This window comes from Chanos chanos, chromosome 9 (assembly GCF_902362185.1).
Source record: "Chanos chanos chromosome 9, fChaCha1.1, whole genome shotgun sequence".
Taxonomy (NCBI): Eukaryota; Metazoa; Chordata; class Actinopteri; order Gonorynchiformes; family Chanidae; genus Chanos; species Chanos chanos.
This window is the reverse complement of record NC_044503.1, coordinates 30454484-30475401: the sequence shown is the minus strand read 5'-3', so window position 1 is coordinate 30475401 and position 20918 is coordinate 30454484. Positions and strand designations below refer to the sequence as shown.

General features: G+C 41.8%; 1 protein-coding gene across 1 annotated transcript; it reads right to left on the bottom strand.

Annotated features, from left to right (window-relative positions):
• Positions 1–306: 306 nt before the first annotated feature.
• tbrg4 (transforming growth factor beta regulator 4) lies at positions 307–12476 on the bottom strand. Its single transcript, XM_030783569.1, has 12 exons — positions 12432–12476; positions 11332–11823; positions 10735–10916; positions 8698–8842; positions 7315–7489; positions 6830–6987; positions 6493–6603; positions 5862–6006; positions 4383–4634; positions 4008–4119; positions 3592–3706; positions 307–1694 (listed from the first exon to the last, which is right to left on the bottom strand). Exons 2-12 carry the CDS (start codon positions 11737–11739, stop codon positions 1593–1595), a joined length of 1905 nt encoding a protein of 634 aa, XP_030639429.1. The 5' UTR covers positions 11740–11823; positions 12432–12476; the 3' UTR covers positions 307–1592.
• Between the last annotated feature and the right edge of the window lie 8442 nt (positions 12477–20918).

The window sequence follows — 20918 nt, the reverse complement described above, 5'->3', positions numbered from 1 at the left end:
TGAAGCCATCAGCAATGTACTAAAATTACATCTATCTTTCACTCTCTGGCCCCAAGCATCAGCAAAAGGGGACGGGAACCGAGTTCCAAATAACCGGCCGTGCAATCCTCCGTTCTAGAATGTTCCAGAGGATCAAATCTGAACATAAGATTTGGTGTTTGTTTTCTGGCTAGGTCCGGGGTATGAACTGTGTGTCGTTAAAGACGAACGAGACCGGGAAAACCTTTGTGAAGAATAAATCATTTACAAACGAAGAATTTGAATTTTTGTAATTAAATTATCAACAGTTCACAGAACACGCAGTAGAAACACCTATGAGCAATAATATACAGTACATTTAAAGTCTTCTGTTTTAATGAGTCAGAGTTTAGAGATCAGTGTCTCTCTCAGTGCACTCCAACAAAAGATCACAGTTCTAAATGTTTATGATGAACCCTAACGCCCGCACACCAGATTTAATTCACTAACTACGCATCACATTAATCATCACTGATTAATTTTGTCAATGTTGGGGCATAGCAAAACAAAACAAAACGTCAGTGGTCAGAAAAGTGATGTGCGTGAAACTGACTGGGAAAAAAAAAACACTGAGAGAGATCTGATTACAAGCGAACAAATATCGTGCGATGGAACACATACACATTTTTAAATACCACATACTGTTTAATGTCCCCGATCCACTGATTTACAATCATTACCATCTCAATAGCTCTGAAGGTCTCAAATAAAGGTGTCTTCAATATACTGCACTCAATTTCTGGGCAACCCCTTTATCCTTAACCATCTGGTTCAGCTTTGCCAGCTGTCTCCTTGGCAACAAGGAAAGCCCAAAAGTGTTGTCTAGGCAACTGGATTAAAACAGGGAGGTAAGTGTGTGTTTATTATTAGTGGCTGGAGAGTTTTCAGAGAGATAATCTTGCTTTGTCTTTCTGAGGACTCAGGGAATAGAACTTGTCCGTTAAGCATGCTCAGTCATGTTTCCTGTTCATTGTGTCCAGTTCACATGCATTCTCCTGGTCCAAAGTCTGCTTCTTAGATGGTGATGAAGGTTCCATACTGAAGGTTCTGTGTTCTAGAACCCTTAGGTTTGTGTTTTTTGTTTAGATCTTGACACTGGTTGGTTTCTTTTGCTCTGGTTTTGCATTGGGGTACATAATGCATCTGCACTTAAACAGATAGATGATGTTCAGTCCCTTCAGTTAACATATATCGAACTCTCTGATTTTTGTTGATGTTCCACATCCATCTGTTTGAAAACACTCAAACAGATCCAAAGCTTTTTTCCCCCCTGTCTTTGTGTTTCTCTGAGTGTGCTGCTCAGTTGACGGTAATCTGACGTTTGTTCACAGGACCAATCATCTCTCTGTTCAGACCTTCAAGTCCGTTCTTCTACTAGCATGGGCAGTTTGTAACTCTTGGACTTTTGGACAACCTCTGCTGTACTTTCCAGTTCGGTTTGGGGCTTTTGTGATTTTCTGGTGTTGTTCCTGCTGTCTTGTTGGTTTTGGTAAGCCGCACTGTACTGCTGTGCTGTTTTATGTGAGCATAATTAAATTTTGTAGCTTTTGGAAAGACTTTTAGACTTTACTGTTTCACTTGGCCATGTCCTCGGCCACTGCCTTTCCTATCTTATCTTTCAGATACGCCACTTTCTGCCAATCAGACTTCAGCTCCGCCCACTCAAAATATGGTACCTGCCAAAGGATACAAGAGGTCAAGAAGAACAATATGAGCAAAATATCTCAGCTAATACAAAGACTGAGAGACCAAAATACTATATAAGATCACTGAAAAGAAATCTTTTTCATTCATTCTTTTTTGCATTGGACATTAATCATCATTTTATGTAAAATAATAATAACAAAACAATAAATAAATAAAATAAAGGCACACATTTTTTTTTTCAAAGGACATCCTGAACCCTATTTCTATACCTGCCATGTATCATTTGACATGCAGTGAACATCTGATACATGAGCCACTGCTGTGAAATAGCCAGTTTACTCGTTCCAACTCTTCCCTGTGAGGCACTAAGGTAACAGGATTGGCCTAGATGCAGCAGACAGAGCCCCTCTCCCCCGCTGCAGTTGTCTGTTCCTGGAGCTATTTTTATTCCAAAAAACCAGTGTGGGGCGGCCACATTATGCCTCCTCTTCTGTTAGCATTACAGCTAATTCGCGTTAGCAATGGAGCTACATGCAGAGGTCAATTACAACACCGAAAAGCGTACTGAGTCAAGGAATAATTAGCTACTTAGCTTCTCTGGGTCTTACTCAGTGTTGACAAAATGGCTGTGCAATAGTAATATGAGAGAGATCACCTCAACCGTCAGAGTGGCTGATCTGAATTTGTAGCTTGATTCAATTCAGTTAGCATAAGGCTAATCAGCTGAAGTTATTAGCATTGACACAATGGAAATCTTGAAATAGAAAGAAAAACTCGCATCCGTGGTGGACCGATTACAGTCACACAGAATCCAATTTTTAGTCCAACTGGATATTTTTTTAAGTGATGCTGGTGAAATTTAATGATAAGAGTTACTGAGCTCTTGAATTAGCAAGCTAATAAAATTATGACAGTGGGCTTCCAAGACCTGATATCATTAACTGACTTTTAACAGTATACACTCAGCCTCTTACACATGTTATTCCACATCATTAACCTATCACACCTCCGAGGTATAGTCCACAGGTGTCTGGTTCACTTTGATTGACAAAGAAGAAAAATATCAGGAAAAAAGTATGCATAGCAGTCTTATTTCCGACAGCATTTACAAAAAAAAAATACAATTTAAAAAATTACAAAAAAAACCCCAAACAAAAACAAACAAACAAAAAAGACAGTCTAACAACCCATGCTATGCTACACTGAGAGAAACAAGGAGCGATGTCTGGATGTCTACAAACGTGTGAGAGGGGGAGATGGCTGTTCTGTTTGTGTAAGTCACTCTGCTGTGGAGGAGCAGCACTCACTATACAGACATTGCAAACCAGCTAATGCTCTTAGCTAATGGTGTTTTCGCACAGGTCCTGAGACCATCTTAGGTATGGTATTTGGTGTGTGTGTGTGTGTGTGTGAGAGAGAGAGAAAGAGAGAGAGAGAGAATGTGTAAGTATAATGCTCTGTCGTCACTATGTTTACGCCCGTGTGTGTGTGTGTGTGTGTGTGTGTATGTGTGTAGGAGTGTGTGTATGTCAAGCAGACATGTTGCTGTGAGTTTACTGAATCATAAATTAGCCCATCATCATCATAATCATCATATGAAGCCAGACAGTCATCTTTTATGTGTCTGTCTGTGTGTGTGTGTGAGAAAGAGAGGGAGAGAGGGAGAGAGAGTACAAAACAGGGCTATAGGATGGAGGACAAACCAGTAAGTGTATGTATAGAGAACTTCAAAACTGACTAGGGTGTAGTCAGATATAAGGCAGTATGCAGTAGGGTTTTCTTCTGTTCTGATACTCTCTCTATTTATATTTATAAACACCTGCACTATTCAGTTTCAGCTCTCTCTCTCTCTCACTCTCTCTCTCTCTCTTCTTCCTTGTCATCTTTTCACCACTCCCCTTTTCTCTGTTCCTCTCCAACTCTTACCTCCACCACTAAAAATCCCGCCAGCTGCAGATGGCGTTTCTGCATAGCGAAGCGTCCAAGAAGATCTTTACTCCTTGAGATAAAATTGGGGTACTCCAAGGCAACAAATGCAATCCTGCACAAACACACACACACACACACACACACACACACACACACACACAACCAGGAAAACTATTCAGAGGAAATCACACACAGTCAAGGCCGATTTTGCTATTTTTCGTCAAGTGTGTACGCCTTTCCTGTAGGGCAGAGGACAGAGCTGTCTCTCTTTGTGTTTCCTATGGGAGCAGTTACATTGTTAAACCAGAAAACAATGGTTCCTGTTTAATGTAGATGGGTTTTTTTTTGTTGTTGTTGTCTTTTTTTCTTTGTAAATGGGAAAGTGTATGTATGTGTACTTGGGGCTCTCTCACCTGCGTGCCCCCTCGGGGAGAGCATTGGCTCCACCGCCTCCAGGTAAGTGAGGGGCTGTGAGGTTTTCCAAATCAATGGGCTTATTCTCAGAATCCACCACCAGCTCTCCATCTGATTGGACAAAACATATAGTTATCATAAAAAAAAAAAAAGCCAAATCACATTGGAAGATTCACTCATCAATCAACAGACAATCAAAACCGTATCACTCATACATAAGACAAAGTTAGAAGTTTTCATTTGATTGGATGATACATGTATATTCACGCGTATCATAAAACATGCCACATCTTGATTGGTCAATTCCCTCATCAATCGCCAGAACATGAAAACCTAACTGACCCTGAGGATAAAGCACTGTGGCCCAAACTAACCGATAGTCCAGCCGTACACTGTGTTGACTGAGGTGCGGAGAGCTTGTGTCCTTCCACCGGCCAGGCTCAGGAGAGCCGTGTTCAACCCGTTCTGCAAAGGGGTGGGTGTCTTTTCTCTGGCCTCCGGGACTGGGATGTGCACTGTGAAGGGTGCAGCAGAAGTTCCCAAAGATCCCTTGGGCTCCAACTTTGCAGAGGCAGCGATGTGAAGAAGTTTGAGGCGATAATTCTCGGTACGGACTGCGCTACCCGCTAATGAAGAGAGAGGGAAAGAGCGTGAGAGAGAGAGAGAGAGAGAGAGAGAGAGAGAGAGAGAAGGGCGAGTCCGGTAACAAGGTTAAAAAAAGATCAAAGCTAAGTAAATTTAATCAGTTCAATAACCTGAGTTACTTTAATCTGAGTCAATTTAATGCAATGGTTTCAAGGGTAGTTTCAGTTAAAGAAGACAGACATGCTTGACATTCAAGGACACTGAAAAACACTGACAGTATGCTGCCATCTCTTGGTGGCGCACGGTATTGCAAACATAATTCGAAGATGCACATCAAAGCAGATTAAAGAGAAACAAAAAAACAAAAACAAAAAAACCTGCCAAAAATTCGACTCCGAAATGGAATGAAAATAATGTTGTGTGCTAGACGTTTGCATTTTTAACTATACTGAATTCAAAATATCATTGTTTTGTGTAGAGATTGCACATTCGACAGAATTAAACTAACTTTTTAACATGATCATATTCTAAAGTAACTGAGCAAAACTCAAATGGAACGAACGGCCCACATACACACTCATCAGTCCCTTTATGACAAACACCAATGTTGTAGACACACCCTGTTGGCACACAGTTAGAGACTATAGCTCATCTGTTGCTATGTATAATTTGTGTAAAGCAACTGGGTGCTTGTTGACCCCTAGTGGTTTGTGGTGGTACTGCAAGGGCTTTGAGGGATTGTGATAAGAGACGTCAATGACAAATAAAATTCACTTCGATAAACTTTCAAGGTTGAAGCCGAGGAAAACCGTGTGGGTTGAAGGGGGAGGATCCCTGCGCTGGTCCTTCATCAGGGGTCAGTTTCTGACTGCAGATCTGCTGTAGTCTGGACGTTTTTGAGTGGTGGTCCACTCTCAACCCAGGGGTGACACTGATGACCCCATGTCAGCATCACTATTGTAAAACCCCATGTCAGTGAGAAACTGAGGTTAAGGTTGGAAGCTGACAAACTGTGCATGCTAACAGATGGGCTACAGTCTTTATATAGGCTGGTGTAGGGTCAGTATCACTCATAATGTGGCCAGTGAGAATCAATCAAAAACAAGTGTTTCGAATAAAGAGGACGGTTTCAGTGTTCACAAAAAGTGTCACAAAAAAGCGTCACTCTGGGAGGTGGCTGACCCCCCCCCCGTCCTTCACCCCACACACAAACACACATTCACACACACACACCACACACTCACAAATGCATGCATACACACACCTACCTGTGAGTTTGGCTTGGAAGGCTGGGTCAGACAGGGCTGCCACATACTCCGGCTTGACTTGTAGCAGCGCACACAGAGACCAGATCACATCAGTCTTCAGAAATGGCTCTAAACCCTGAAGCGTTCCTTCTAGAACAGAGTGCACCTGTGTATAAACCACAGACAGACACATACACAATACAGAGATCTCTATCAGTGTTACGTAAATACAACCTCTGAAGTGGTCTCTAGGCGTCAAACTACTTTTTTTTTTTTCTACATATAATGTGAATTATCCAAAGCATTATCCAAGTTTCTGGTGTTCTTACAAATTAAAATATGTCATTCTTGATTTGTTATCAAACTGTGTGTCTCTGCCTTGCAGGATTATCATTTCTCATCATGTTAAAGTAGTTGATGAATCACTTTAAAATTAGATGCCTCCCAATTTATAATAATTGGCGTTTAAGCACTGCTTTCATACTTTAGTTTTGTATTATCATTTATCCACAATAACGCCTAAAATGATCAAAGCACGCGTACACAATGTTACGTGTCTTTTTGAGATTAACGCTCGCCAAATCAAACTGTGAGCTCTTTTCGTAAGTCCTCCTGGATAAGAGCGCTTGAAAAATGAACAAAAGTCAGTTACCTTTCTGTAAAACTCCTCCCCTTTGCTGGGATGGAAGTTGAGTCTAGCCAATGACATGAGGAGATTACACAGCTGCATTGTGCTGTAGTTCTGACTGTTGTTCACATAGTGCTGAACAGGAAATAAAAAAAGAAGAGAGACGATGATGTGTGAAAATATTATATCACAAAGACATCACAGTGAAAAAAAAACAACGGCCCACAGACCAAGGAAGCACAAGCTGAGGCTTCAAAAGATCACTTGACTGGATTCCAGTGTGAAAGCACTGGTCTGTTACAAGAGACAAAACATTAGAGTGTGAGTGGGTGGCATCTGTGGATGTTTTGAGGGTACTAACCTCTACAAAGCCCTCAAAAAGAGGTATGTGGAGCCATTTCAGAAAAGCAAAGGACTTTGCACAACGTGTGACGTCTATGGGATTCAGCTCTGATAAATTAGGCAAGAGTTCGGCAGCAATCCTCTGGAATACCTGAGTTTGGTGGAAATTCAGCTTACCTGAAGTTGGAGAGAGGAAATTAAAAAGACAAAAAAAAAGAGTAAGAGAGAGAGAGAAATGATAAACTTCTGATGATTATCCTAAATGATAACCGAACGACAAACGAAGGGAAAAAAAAATTTTCCTGGAAGAGCCCCGGACAAACCCTGGGAATCTTTTGCCAGTCGTTTGATGTCCTCCGGTCTGGGATTCAAAGTGAAAATCCAGGATCTAACTGTTCCAATTAGTCCTTCACATTTACAGAATGCACATTTCATCCAGACAGAGGGTTGACAGACAGGCATACAGCTCTTGTGTCCCCATAAACCACGGTTTTGCTGACTAACCGAAAGCGTAGGCGATGTCGAGTAGCAAGGGGGGGTTGAGCTCAGCCGAGGGTTTTTGATGCAGGTGGTAGGAGAGTGCCCTCAGCAGGGGCACAGCCCTGCGCCCTTGAGATGCCAATGCCAGTGCCACCCTGCGGATATCCTCAGCACTGAAATGTTCTGCCAACTCCAGAGCCTGGACAACAGACAACACACTGCATTAACCTGGACAATGCAGTACACGATTTATTTATATACTGAATGACACTGGACAACAGACAACACACTGCATTAACCTGGACAATGCAGTACACGATTTATTTATATACTGAATGACACTGGACAACAGACAACACACTGTATTAACCTGGACAATGCAGTACACGATTTATTTATATACTGAACGACCCTGGACAACAGACTGTATTAACCTGGACAATGCAGTACACGATTTATTTACGTACTAAATTAGCCTGAACAACAGACAACAGACTGCATTAACCTGGACAATACAGTACACACTATATCTGCATACTGAATTAGCATGGACAACAGACAACACACTGTACTAACCAAGACAGCACAGAATTAGACCAGAAAGAATAACATTTTACTAGCAACACTGTACTAGCTACAGCAATACATAGCACACTGCATTAACCCAAACAACATCTTATTTTGGATCCGCACATTGTTTTAGCCCTGACAACACAAGAACACTGTGCTAGCCCAGACTGGCCTGTACTAGCCTAGACAACACAAGAACACTGTGCTTGCCTGGACTAGCCTGTACTAGCCTAGACAACACAAGAACACTGTGCTAGCCCAGACTGGCCTGTACTAGCCTAGACAACACAAGAACACTGTGCTAGCCCAGACTGGCCTGTACTAGCCTAGACAACACAAGAACACTGTGCTTGCCCAGACTGGCCTGTACTAGCCTAGACAACACAAGAACACTGTGCTAGCCCAGACTGGCCTGTACTAGTCTAGACAACACAAGAACACTGTGCTTGCCCAGACTGGCCTGTACTAGCCTAGACAACAGAAGAACACTGTGCTTGCCCGGAATAGCCTGTACTAGTCTAGACAACAGAAGAACACTGTGCTTGCCTGGACTAGCCTGCACTAGCCTCAACAACACAAACAGTATTAGCTTACACATCATAGCTTTAGCCTAGACAACAAAACTCTGTACCAGCCTGGACCATTCAAAACACACTGTATTAGACCGGACACTACACAGTCATTGTATTAACACGCTATGTTATAGCACATAGCACATTGTAGTAACATATTGTTTTAGCCCAGTGTGTTAACACACTGTATTAAACTGCACATGACACAACTACTGTATTAAGACATAATCCTGGGTTTATGTGAAAGCGTGTGAGAGTTTCTTACCTTGTCCTCCAGTTTGTCCATGAGGGAAGGAGAGAGCTGCGGGGCGCGTCCCATGAGCGTACTGACTGTTCTGGGATCAGTCAGTTCAGTCCAACGAAGCTCCAATTGCTTCAGCACAGCTGATGTGAGTGCTTCATCGTCTTGTCTGACATACACAGAGTGAGAACATTAAAAATAGGTGTTGATACGACCTCTTTGTCCCGTGAGATCAAAACCATCATTAGACACAGCACCTTTGGCAGTTCTGTTGACTTGGCTCTTAGATAAAGTTAACTGGAATCAGTAGGCAATGCAATTACATTCACACCAGTACCAAAGCAACATTCATAATGACCAAACCAATATCTATAAACACATAAAGATGCATGTACAGATATATTTTGAAAAACTGTATTGCATTGTTTCTCTTCAATGACTCTTATTCACTATACTGAACAGGACACATCAGCATGTGACTAATTAAGCAGACACCGATTACTGGTGATGTTTTTGGGTCATCCCATACCAACTCACCTAAGACCTCCCAGTTCATATCATAGATTTTCTCAAAAAAAATGAATATGAAACCCTCTATTAATTCATGGGACCTTGCAAAAATCCTATAGCTCTACTCCAAATACTTTTTTAGTGATCAATTTTTGAAGTTTGTCCCTCAGAGCTAAATTTGGTCATTTTAGCGATTCTTCACAAGCCTCACCAATTGCTTATGTTTCACTGGATTGAAATGTATAGTGAACATCCATGAAACGTTAAGGATAATTTGCAATGGGCATTCATGTAAATAATTGTTGCTGAATGTCAGTCATCAAATTAATGCAAAAAAATAAATTACCCAAATGAAGCTTTAATTTTCATAAATTAACATCTTCACTAGTTTTCACTTTCTTGCAATCAAATGTTGATTCTATGTAGTATTAATACAGTTCTACTGGATCTAAGTTATGTAGTCCTGCATAAAAAACGGAGTGCCACAGATCTTGCTAAATATAGCTTTGTAGCTGAAAAACCCACTTTTTAAAATATTTTGACTGTATATTTTCCTAAGAGGGATTATTTTAGTTCCCTTGAAACTTTCTCATAGGAAAGCATTCAAATCCATTACAGACATATAAAAAATTTAAAGATGTTATATTACTCTCTCATCATTTAATATTTTTTTTGAAAATAGCTGTAATATTGCATTCAGTGATTTTATTTCACAGGTAGATACTTGTGCTATGCCGACTTCAAGGTTTTCTATCTTTGCGTGATGCCTACTGAGCCTGATTTTCACTGGGTTCAGGAAATTTGTAAGTTACAGCTTGTAACGGCTTGGTTTGCTGCACACTATAGTAACAATCAGACATGTGTAAATGAAATGCAATTAGTTATACACACTTAACTGCATCTGAGAAATATAGGCATAGTTTGCTTTGCAAGATAGTTGGCTAGTACCAGCTAAAGTTAGTAGCTATCCCTCACTGGTTGTTTAGCCTTCTGGCTCGCTATCCAGTCGTAACCTGTGATAGCACAGCATCCTATTTAATTGTGCCCGCCCCCCCACCTCGCATGACGCCCCTGGAGCTAATGCACTAAGACTAATAGTTTTCTCCAGACACACGGAACAAAATGACATCACCTATTCGTCTTGTCACTAGATGATGTCAGGAGATTCTTCGTCCAAGTAATTTATTTTTATTAATCTGATTACTGACATTACGCAACAACTATTTACGTGTATTTAGGATGCATGCTGCAATGTGTCCTTAGGGTTTCCTGGATGTTCAGTACAAATTTCAACCCAATCCAGTGAACAATAAGCAATTGCTGAGGCTTACAAGGAATCGTCAAAGAATCGCTCTGAGGACCAAACTTCAAAAACTCATAACTGAAAAAAGTATTTGGAGTAGAGCTACAGGATTTTGCAAGGTCCCATGGATTTAATAGAAATTTCCGCATGGATTTTTTTTCGAGAAAATCCACGACGTGAACCGGGAAAAGTTCTGAATTCTGGGTGCGTTGTCATGGAATGAGCCTTTTTTTGATTATCAGCCTTACCCCTTTGCTTTGAGAATGGTCGCCCAGTCGACCAGGAAGGCCAGCTGGCGGTATGTTAGACGGCGAAGCCTCCATAAGGCCTCTGTCTGTAGAGAGCGCAGTACGACCGAGTTGGGAGGCAAACCCAGGCTAGAGAGAGATCGTAACAGACTCACCAGGTTACCATTCCACACCGACGCTACCTGTGAGACAGAGAGAGAGCGAGAGAGAAAGAAAGAGGATCTTAACACAACTGTAAGCCATGCTCTTGACAAACCTGCTCTTCCAACGACAAATGCCCAAACCAAACGAAACAATGTCCATGACTATGAGTCTTCATTCGTACATAACGTCAAAACTCCACATGAAACCACAGAACCAAAGCGCTGTTGACGGAGTGCATGCAATTGTCTGCACCCAGTTGAACTGAAGATGGTCCATGATCTTCAACAAGCCATGTAACAACCTGAATGCAGTCACTTGAGCTTATGAATGTTAAATCAACATCAGTTACTGAGCATAAGTCACGGCTGTGGTGAAAATGGATTGCTTTAACACCTGAGCACTGTATTCCCACAACAGTCCAAATTCCAGTGCAGTTCTGATCCGGCCCGTTACCTGAGAGTTGGCTGTCTCCAGCAGCTCAGCTAAACGATGGTCCTGTAGCAGTTCCGCTTTGTCAGCAGCGCCTTTCTCAGCCGCCAATCGGCTGAAACGGATCAGGCACCTAGCCGCCTGATTGGCCGAACCTCCTCGCTCCTCCCACAATCGCAGCACATCCTCCGCCAACTTGGCCTGGTCAACGAGTTCCTCCAACTCTGTCCGCTTGAATGGAATGCTTCCGTCTTCTTCCAGCGCAAGACCCCTGTCATGACACAGGAAACGCCCAGAGGTGCGAAGCCAAGCCTGGGACCACAGTGGCTCAGGGTACTGGATCACAGGTACCTGGAGGCGGGCAGCGACTGCGGAGGCTTGGGGGCAACGAGGTAACAAGCGTGCCCATCGTCCTATCAATCTAGTGGTCATCTGGGCACTATTAGTTTTAGGAGCAACAAGGATTACAATCACTCAGTCACTGCACATCAGCCTGCTGCAACATCCCACCGTCACCTGAGAGAGAGAGGGAGAGGGAGAGGGAGAGAGAGAGAGAGAGAGAGAGAGACACAGAAAGAGAGAGAGAGAGACGTCTTATGAATACCTCCATGAAGACCGGCAGTGATGACATCACTTGAGTTTACTTACGACACAATTAGATGATCGTTTTCGCTCAATAGCTGTGATTTTTTGCATACTCAGCTTGGCTTCAAATTCAAAAGGTGCACAGAATAATTAATGTTGGAGGGCGACGATATGCAACATTTTCTGGGTTGCGTAACCTTAAATTATCAGCTGCGTTTTCCTCTCTATCATGATTTCGATTACGCGGATCGACCAGTTCACCGAACCTTTACAAATATTCGAGCACACTCGAGTCCTTCTTCCAAGGGCGTTTGACAAAGTAGTCAGTTTTGCATGTCAACTTTAAAGGCTAACCTGTCACTCGGTAAGAAAGACGATTCTGACCTTGCCGACTGAGCAGGCGCCGCACTTTACTTATGAAACATACAAACCCTCCGCTAATTACTCCTTGATCTGAAGCTGGATTAAGTCGTACCTCTATGACTGAAAGTGCACATAGTTACAGTAAACCAACTGAATGCAGCAACATTTGATCTTACCTTTTCACTTATTGTGGGATAGCGACATTCACATGAGGCTGTCAAATAGAGTCGCAAGAATATTGCGTCAAATATCCCATGTCACGTGATCTGAGCAAAGCCTCTGGTTTCGTTCACACGCTTCCCTCAACACATTCAACAGACAGTATGCCAGCGACGTTTAAAAGCAAATGATTCATATGTGAAAAAGCATTGTTTTTTCAGAAAACACTACGTTTGTCAGTGTAATGGACACTCTGCAGTTTTTGATTCAGATTTACCTCGCGTTGCTTGGGGTTTCCAATCTAATGTTCTCAAGACGTTCAGTCAAACAAAATCTGAATGTTACCCCTTTTGACCGGCAGAGGGAGCCATTGTCGAAGTATCCGACGAGAGTAAGGCCGCGCATTTACAGCTGCAAGCATATTTGATCTCGTGGCCCTGGTGCCAGATCGTGTTGCCATAAAAACGTGGCAATTCACTATTTATTTATTTAGGTAGTCTCTCAGATGAGGAATTCCTGAATCACATCACCGCCATCCTTGTAATGAGATGCAAAGACACCAAACAAATAGGCCTACAAGAAATCTAAAGGGTTTTGTTGAATCAAAGAAACGCTGTACATTTGAAAATGAGGCAGGCGAATTAAAGAGACAACGCCGCACGGGTAAGTGTGTAAATCAGACTAGAGCATTTTCAACTGGAGTTCAGTATGACTGGGGAAGAGCAAGGTTACAGTTGCGATGCGGGACTATTCCACAGTAATTTCCCAATTCATCCTGAGAAAGCCATTACGGTCGTCGAGCCAACGTTTTACCTGTGATTTACGCACGACTGTGCCACTTTTCCCCAACCCTGACCGTAATCTCAGAAATGGAGTGATATACATTAACGATGGAAAATATAGGCCCCGGTACATTTTATGATCTCTTAATGCTCACATCAAATCTCAGACAGATTTACGGAGATTGACGGAGATGATTTGCGCGAGCCTCGTTCCAATACCAGCTCATATGTTTGAAATTTAAAGATCCCTTACCAGCGAGCGTATTTGTATTGCAAATCTGATGACCGTTAGTCTACGTCACTTGATTAAAAATGGGAGGAATAACGTGAACTTTTCTTAAGTGGGGTTTTTTGACCTTAAAAACTCATCGAAGTTCAATCCCTTTCCTATATGAAAGTGACACACGGGAAAATTGCTTTCAAACGGGCATTAAACTACATAATGTCAATACTGTTAGAGGGAAGGGTTAAGTGAAGTTAACTAGCTGTCAATCAAACGGTTTCATAATTCTTTAGCCACGAGCCAATGTTTCCGGCTTTCGCTTTTAATCTTATTAAGCCAGTCCCATCATGGTAGCACAATTCCTCTTGATTTTTTTTAAGTATCAAAATTAAACAGCTTAAGTCGTGAGTATTTAGAAGGAGAACTTCGAGTGCGTATGGGAGGAGGTATGTTTGACTTTCTCTCGATGAGTTGGAAGCTGCTATGGTTTAATAGGCCGTAGCGGTCAACGAAGTTTTTAATCCTTTTAAGGTAATTCTGTCCCCGGAGAACGTTAGAGTCTTCATTTAACATTAACCTCAATGACCTCAGCATCTCAGGGCACAAATTTAATTACCGCTGTTTAAATATTCACAACTCGGCACAAGCGGATGTATATCAGCAGATCTTTAATCCTGGACTCCAAACGAGAGAAATTTCTGGCAGTCAACACCAACGCCGTATTACCTGCTCATACAGTCTCTCTCTCTCTCTCTCTCTCTCTCTCTCTTTCTCTCACACACACACATACACACCCCCATGCAAACAACACAACTTACTAAAAACTCATGCACGAGTGGCCTTCACGTAATATTATGATGTATCATGAAATTTGGTATGTAATATCTTATGTGCATCTACATCTACAACATATCAACATATTTAAAATGCAGTAGAATTATTTGTATATCATATGTAGATAAGACTATTTTTTTGCCTCAGCTCTGTGAACTGGACCAACACAAGTGCAGCACAGCCAGGCAAGCAAGTGCTATGTTTGTTACGCTACACACATTGTTAGTCTTAACAGTATTTTTTTTTTTTTGTATTATTGAGTGATGTGTGGATTTCTGTTTGTGTGTGTGTGTGTGTGTGTGTGAGAGAGAGAGAGTTTGTCCTTTATATGAGAGGACCAAAAACACTATCACACCCTTAGATTGCTTTTCCTGGGTAATGTTTGTGCAGTGTATACATCTCCACCAGACCGAATCACACTCCTTTTCTTTTATTCATCTTCCATTACCTAACTCCATTTTCCTTTTCTCTGCCGTCCTCCCCCCTCCCCGGTTCCCATAGTACCCCCCATCTCCTGTCCCCTCATATCCCTCTCTCTCCCCTTCTCCTTCTCTCTACTCTCGCTCTCTCTCTCTCTCTCACACACACACACACGCACACACAATCTTGTACAGTCTGTTCTAGTAGGTTGTGATGATAGATCTAAGGTATGGTCTGCTGGCTTAACACTCATTAGTTTCTAGTTTTGCTTCTCTGTGCATGTATCATATCCGTGTGTGAATTTTCTCTTCTCTCTGAATGATTCATTCTTTTCTCCGTGGTCTGAGGACAGATAAGGTGGAAGACACAGGTGTGGTGAGAGACTCTTGTTCCTTTGCCACAGTTCTATTGAGATTAAAACCTGCGCTCTTCGCTTTCCTGTCCTACGCAATTTCACGATTTTAGATGTATTTGTCATTATCGTGGCCCATCTGTGATAGAAATTTTGAGTGATGGAGGTCAATTTGTATAACAACAGAACTGGAGACTGAATGATATCAAACATCTGTTTTTGTTCGTTTTGTTTGTATGTTTGTTTTTTTTGTTTTTTTTCTTTCTTTTTTTTTTTTTTTGGAGTGGATGCTTTGATGAGTTTGTAGACGGCTGGTGGTGTATGTGTGTGTGTATGTGTGTGTGTGTGAAGTAGGCCCACTTGAGACAGTGAGATTTGGAGAAGATGAGCTTTTTGGGCAAAGTGACTCTTCGGTGTGCTAATCTGAGTGCTCTATAGCTTTCACTCAGGAAGCGATAAGAACAGATACCAAAAAAAAACAAAAAAAAAAATCAGAGCTAATAAAAAAAAAAGTCAAAACAAACAAACAAATGAAACAAGCCTGTGACTGCAGGACCATTGGCAGAAAAAAACAACAACAACAAAAAAACAAAACTTTTAAAGATAGATCAACCATACACAGTCCATTAGCTTTCAGAATAAGAAAGTTTAGTCCATTAATGGCGATACTTCATCACATGCTAAAAGTCCAAGTTACCGATATAAAAAAAGCGAAAATCTGTTGGTGACATTGGCAAATGCCAGGGTGTCCACATAAGTCAAAAAAGGTGAACTTCCCCTCAGAACAGGAAGCTGTCTGATGGTGGACAGGCACAGGAAGTGCTGCCTTCCCTGGGGAGAAACACGACTTGGGCAAGTCAGTTTTCTAGCCTCAGCACAATCTTTCATTTTCCGTTATGTAACCTTTTTCCTTTTTTTTTTTTTTTAATGACACTGTGGCTAGTTGTGACCTTTGTAAACGGTTCATTGTTGATGGGGTTTTTTTTGTTGTTGTTGTTCTGTCCTCTGAGATAGCCACAGAGTAGATTGGATTGTATTGGATTACTGTATCGGATGGTTATGAAGAGTTAGTCCTTTGACCTCTCTCTCTCTCTCTCTCTCTCTCTCTCTCTCTCTCTCTCCCTCTCATTTAACAGAGATACACACAGACAGTCACCTCGCTGAGCAGGGTTAGTCTGAGGGGGTCTGACCTTAGGCTCCTCAATAAGTGGCAGAGAGTGTGGGGAAGAGGAGCATTTAGCTGAGAGACAGGAGACACACTGAGACCAGGGGAGGAAAAATACTGAACAGAGAACTCATATAGATCCCCAGAGTGTGTGTGTGTGTGTGTGTGAAAGAAAGAAAGCAAGTGATAGAGGCATCGATTAACAGACTAGAAAAGTTTTTTTGTATAACTGCACCTGTACTCACACGCATATACACACACACACACACACACACCAAGATAAAACAGATTTTGAGTGAAAGGTTTTTAACAGAAGGAAAGCAGAAGAACAGAGAAGAAGGGGGAGGGGTTGACAAACACAAGACAGCACGAGAGAGAGAGAGAGAGAGAGAGAGAGAGAAAGAGAGAGAGAGAGATGAAACAACAGCACTGGTATGAAGAGAGAGGAATTCAACAGAAGCTCCTCTTGAGTTGTAAAGTGGAATCACTTCTGTTCAACAGCTCTCCTGGAGGGACAGCAGCTCCCGTGGCTTGACGAGGTCACTTAAAGTTTCTGTTTAAGAGGAAAAGTGAGAGAAAATGTTTTGTAGAATAATGTACAATAAACAAGAGTGATACTGATGGAGCGAGAAGAAGACACTGTTGAGAGGTGGAATGGAAGAGAGACAGGCCAAGGACTAGAGGAAGGTTAGAAGACAGATGGAACATGGATGTATGTTTTCACACCACTTCACTGAACAAAGCAGTCTAACTGATTGGAAGTCTGTATCTGTTGACTCGTCAACAGCTGAAGACGTGAATCAAACACTGCGGAATGTGAACGGAAGGTCATCTTAGGGCAAACAGCTGTGATGGGGGTGAGAGAGAGAGAGAGGGAGAGAGAGAGGGAGAGAGAGCATAAATGAAAACTATGATCATCTATGACATTCTAAATAGGTTTTCTGAGGAGTGCAAAATGAAATATGTGCTTTTATAAAGTGGAATTTGCATGTCTGTGAACAGCCATCAATCACACTTGTATACGTTTTATTTAGAGAGGCTTGTGGGGATGTTTTTGGTAGATGCACACACGAGACACACGGCTCCTGCGTCAACATTTTAACGATACTTTTTTCTTTTCTTTTCTTTTCTTTTCTTTTCTTTTCTTTTTCTTTTTTTTTTTTACTGGACGTTACTCTCTCTTGACATCATCTGTGATGTCAAGTCATCTTTAACCCACAGTAGATCAGAGTGTGTGTGTGTGTGTGTGTGTGTGTGTGTAAAATTGTGTGTATGTGTATGTGCGTGCGTATATATGTGTGTGTGTGTGTCCTTCTGCCCTTCAAGACTATTGTGTGGAGATTGCTTAAACTTTTCCAACTTTAAATTAAAAGACATTCTTTCCAGGTTAAGTTTTTCTGTTCTGGCCCTCTCATCTGAAACACCATTCTTCATCGCAAATGACAATACACTTCAGTTCAAGGGCTTTGGGACAGTTCCGGAAATGTGCTTTTTTTTTTTTTTTTATTTTGTTCCTTTTTCTTTGGTGGGCAAAAAAAAAAAATACTTGGAGAGAACATTGTCATAGCTGAAGAGTAGAATAAAGAGAGAGAGAGAGAGAGAGAGAGATGGGGTGATGGTGCAGATGGCTGGAGAGGTTGGGGGGGGGGGGGGGGGGGGTGGGGGCAGAGGATGGTGTTCTTCTTGTGAGGTGAGGAGATCTCTGAGATGGATAAGGCATATGACTCTTCAGTGAGAGAGAGGATCTTTTGCTCTCAGGGAAAAAGTGATGGGGTGTAGAGAAAACTAATCACAAACACACACGCGCGCACACACACACACACACACACACACACACCTGCAGCTGCACACAGGGAAAGAGAAAGAGACAGTGAGAGAAAGAGAGAGATTCCTATGACCCTGAACAGATGACAAAGCGGGACAGACAACATTTGGCAATGTTCACTCTTTTTTTCTTTTGAGAACTTAACCAAAATAAATAAATACAAATAAAAAATAATAGCTTGTTGAAAGGAAATAAGAAAAGAAAAAAAAAAGAAGAAGCGAATTGAAGAGAAGTCCATGGAAAGAGCATGTACAAGGTTTGATGGGCTGCATGCTCTATGGGCTTCTCTCTCTCTCTCTCTCACGCACGCACACACACACACACACACACACACACACACACACAGAGAGGGACTTAGAGCATTGATATGCAACCGTGAGGAGAAGAGAGAAGTGGAGAAGTTATGGCTTAATCACATATTGTGATATCTGTTGTTGATTTTACTTTTCTTTCATTGATTTCTTTCTGCTAATTGATAAACATTTCATGTTGGGTTTGATGTTTCATATTTTTATATGCTCTGTTCTAACCTTACACTGGTCTGAGTGTCCGATGACCGTTACCATATGCAAACTCAGCGTTTCATTGGATATGCCAATATCTTTCATCGAGACACCCAATCAGAACCATTCATTGAGTGATTGGCAGAGAAACCAGTGAACCCCTGCAGTTCTCTGTGCCATTGTTTGTGCAAATCTGATGCAACCATTTCAGTTGCTGACGTCCGTCTGCCGGTGAACTTAGTTAAGGAAGGAACCTTTTTTTTTTTTACCTTTCAATATCTTTTTTGGCCAAAGTTAAGTCTGGAGTTTTTCACCAGACCTGGCTTCGCAACTCTGCATACAAACTCCAAGATTTCAAAGACTGATCTTGCACTGAATAAGTGATGTCCAACTAAAACGTAATACAGCAGAAAGAAAGACTGAGAGACAGAGAGAAAGAGAGAGAGACAGAGAGAGAGAGAGAGAGTGAGGGGGGGAGGGAGAGAGAGTGAGGGGGGGAGGGAGACAGAGAGAGAGACAGAGAGAGAGAGTGAGGGGGGAGGGAGACAGAGAGAGAAAGAGTAAGTTTTCTCCATCTCCCCATCTCCATGTATATAACTGGAGGCGTAGAGTATAATGCCATATACTGAGTATGAATATGGAAATATGAAAACACGTGAAGTTGTCTTGCCTCATTACACAACCCACCTGTGCTTTGGTCAGTATTTCAAAAAGCTCATTTGCATTTGAAACTGTACAGACTTATTAGATTCAGCGTTGGATATTTCGACAACAAAGAGCCTCTTTTTAATGCCAAAGGGAGTAAATAAACATCTATCTAATAGCTATCTAAATATTTATTTAGCCTAAGGTTTTACATTTGACCTTAAAGGCTCTCAGAATTCTTTTCTACTTCAAGAACGCTTTTGCATGTCTCGGTCCGGATTTTAGATCATACGTGGTTTTGTTTTTTTTTAAACATCAAAGGGGTTGAAAACAGCCTGTTTCTTTACAGCACGTGATCTGTCATGTAGCACATACTTTATACGATTATTCCTTCGTGCAGAAGACAGAGAGGGAAAAGTCAGTCTGATCTCCGTAAAGTTCCGTCCCTGGATAAAATAAAAAGAAGATTTTTTTTTGGATTTCAAAGTGTAAACGAGGGGGGGGGGGGCCTCAGTTTGGGCGACTGAGGTGAAGTTTCTGAGAAGAATGTCACTTAGCGTTTCATGATGAAGGTGGGAATTAAAAGAATCAAAGATAAACTTCCCTTTTTTATTTACAGTTATGCAAAACGCAGTTTGTAGACTGTTTACAACAACATTCACAACCACCCACCCTTGTTTGCAGGCTTCAAATCTCGTAACCACAGACTTTAAAACCACTTACTAAAACACGACACACACAATTGTGTCTAAACCTCCCACTCGGCAATGTTGTGCAAAAATATGTAATACTAATATAATAATAGCAAGATAATGAAATTTGTGTTTAGACTTGTGTATGAAGTGCTCTGGGTGCATATGATTTGTGCTTACGCATGTTCAAGAAAGAGAGGTAAGTGTGTGTGCGTGTGTTTTTATGTGAATGCGTGTGTGCACGTGTATGCATGTGTTTTGCGGTCATGCATATTTTTGAGAGAGAGGGAAGCGTGTGTGTGTGTGTGTGTGTGTGTGTGTGTGTTTGTTTAATGTTGTGTGCTCTCCCTTTCTCCACCACTCTCCACTCCTCCTATTCTTCTTCATCTTTCCTGTGTTCAGAACTTATCCCTCAAAGACCCACTGCCAGGTATGGCCCTTAGTGATCTCATTAAATGAACGAACACACACACACACAGACACACACACACACACATACAGACACAGCCGCCACCCCACCCACACACACACACATACAGACATACACAGATACACACACACACACACACACACACGGCAGAGACTCATCAGGCCCATATCAAAAAGATGATCTCTCCTTAGGTTTGTGTCGAGCTCCCAGGTCTTTGTATAAGAGGGAGGCATCTATGGCCCACAATCCCTGAGAAATAGAAAAAAAAGGGCTTCAAAGACACACACACACACACACAACAAGGCCTTTCAAAAAACAGAGAGAATTTAGCTAACAAAATCATATGCCATGCCTAGCGTGCGCTCACACACACACGCACACACACACACACACGCACACACATGCGCACAGTGAGAGAGTGAGAGAGCATCTCTCAGTATCAAAGCCACTATCTGTTGTGATGTGACCGCTCTGTTTTACACATTCATCTAAATGGGAGAAAATTCATCTTTTGTTCCTGCTTACACTCTTTCATTCAGATGTTTTATTCAACTCAGTTCTCTTTGTGGTGCTCAAGCACGCACAAACACACACACACACACACACACACACACACACACATACACACCTGCT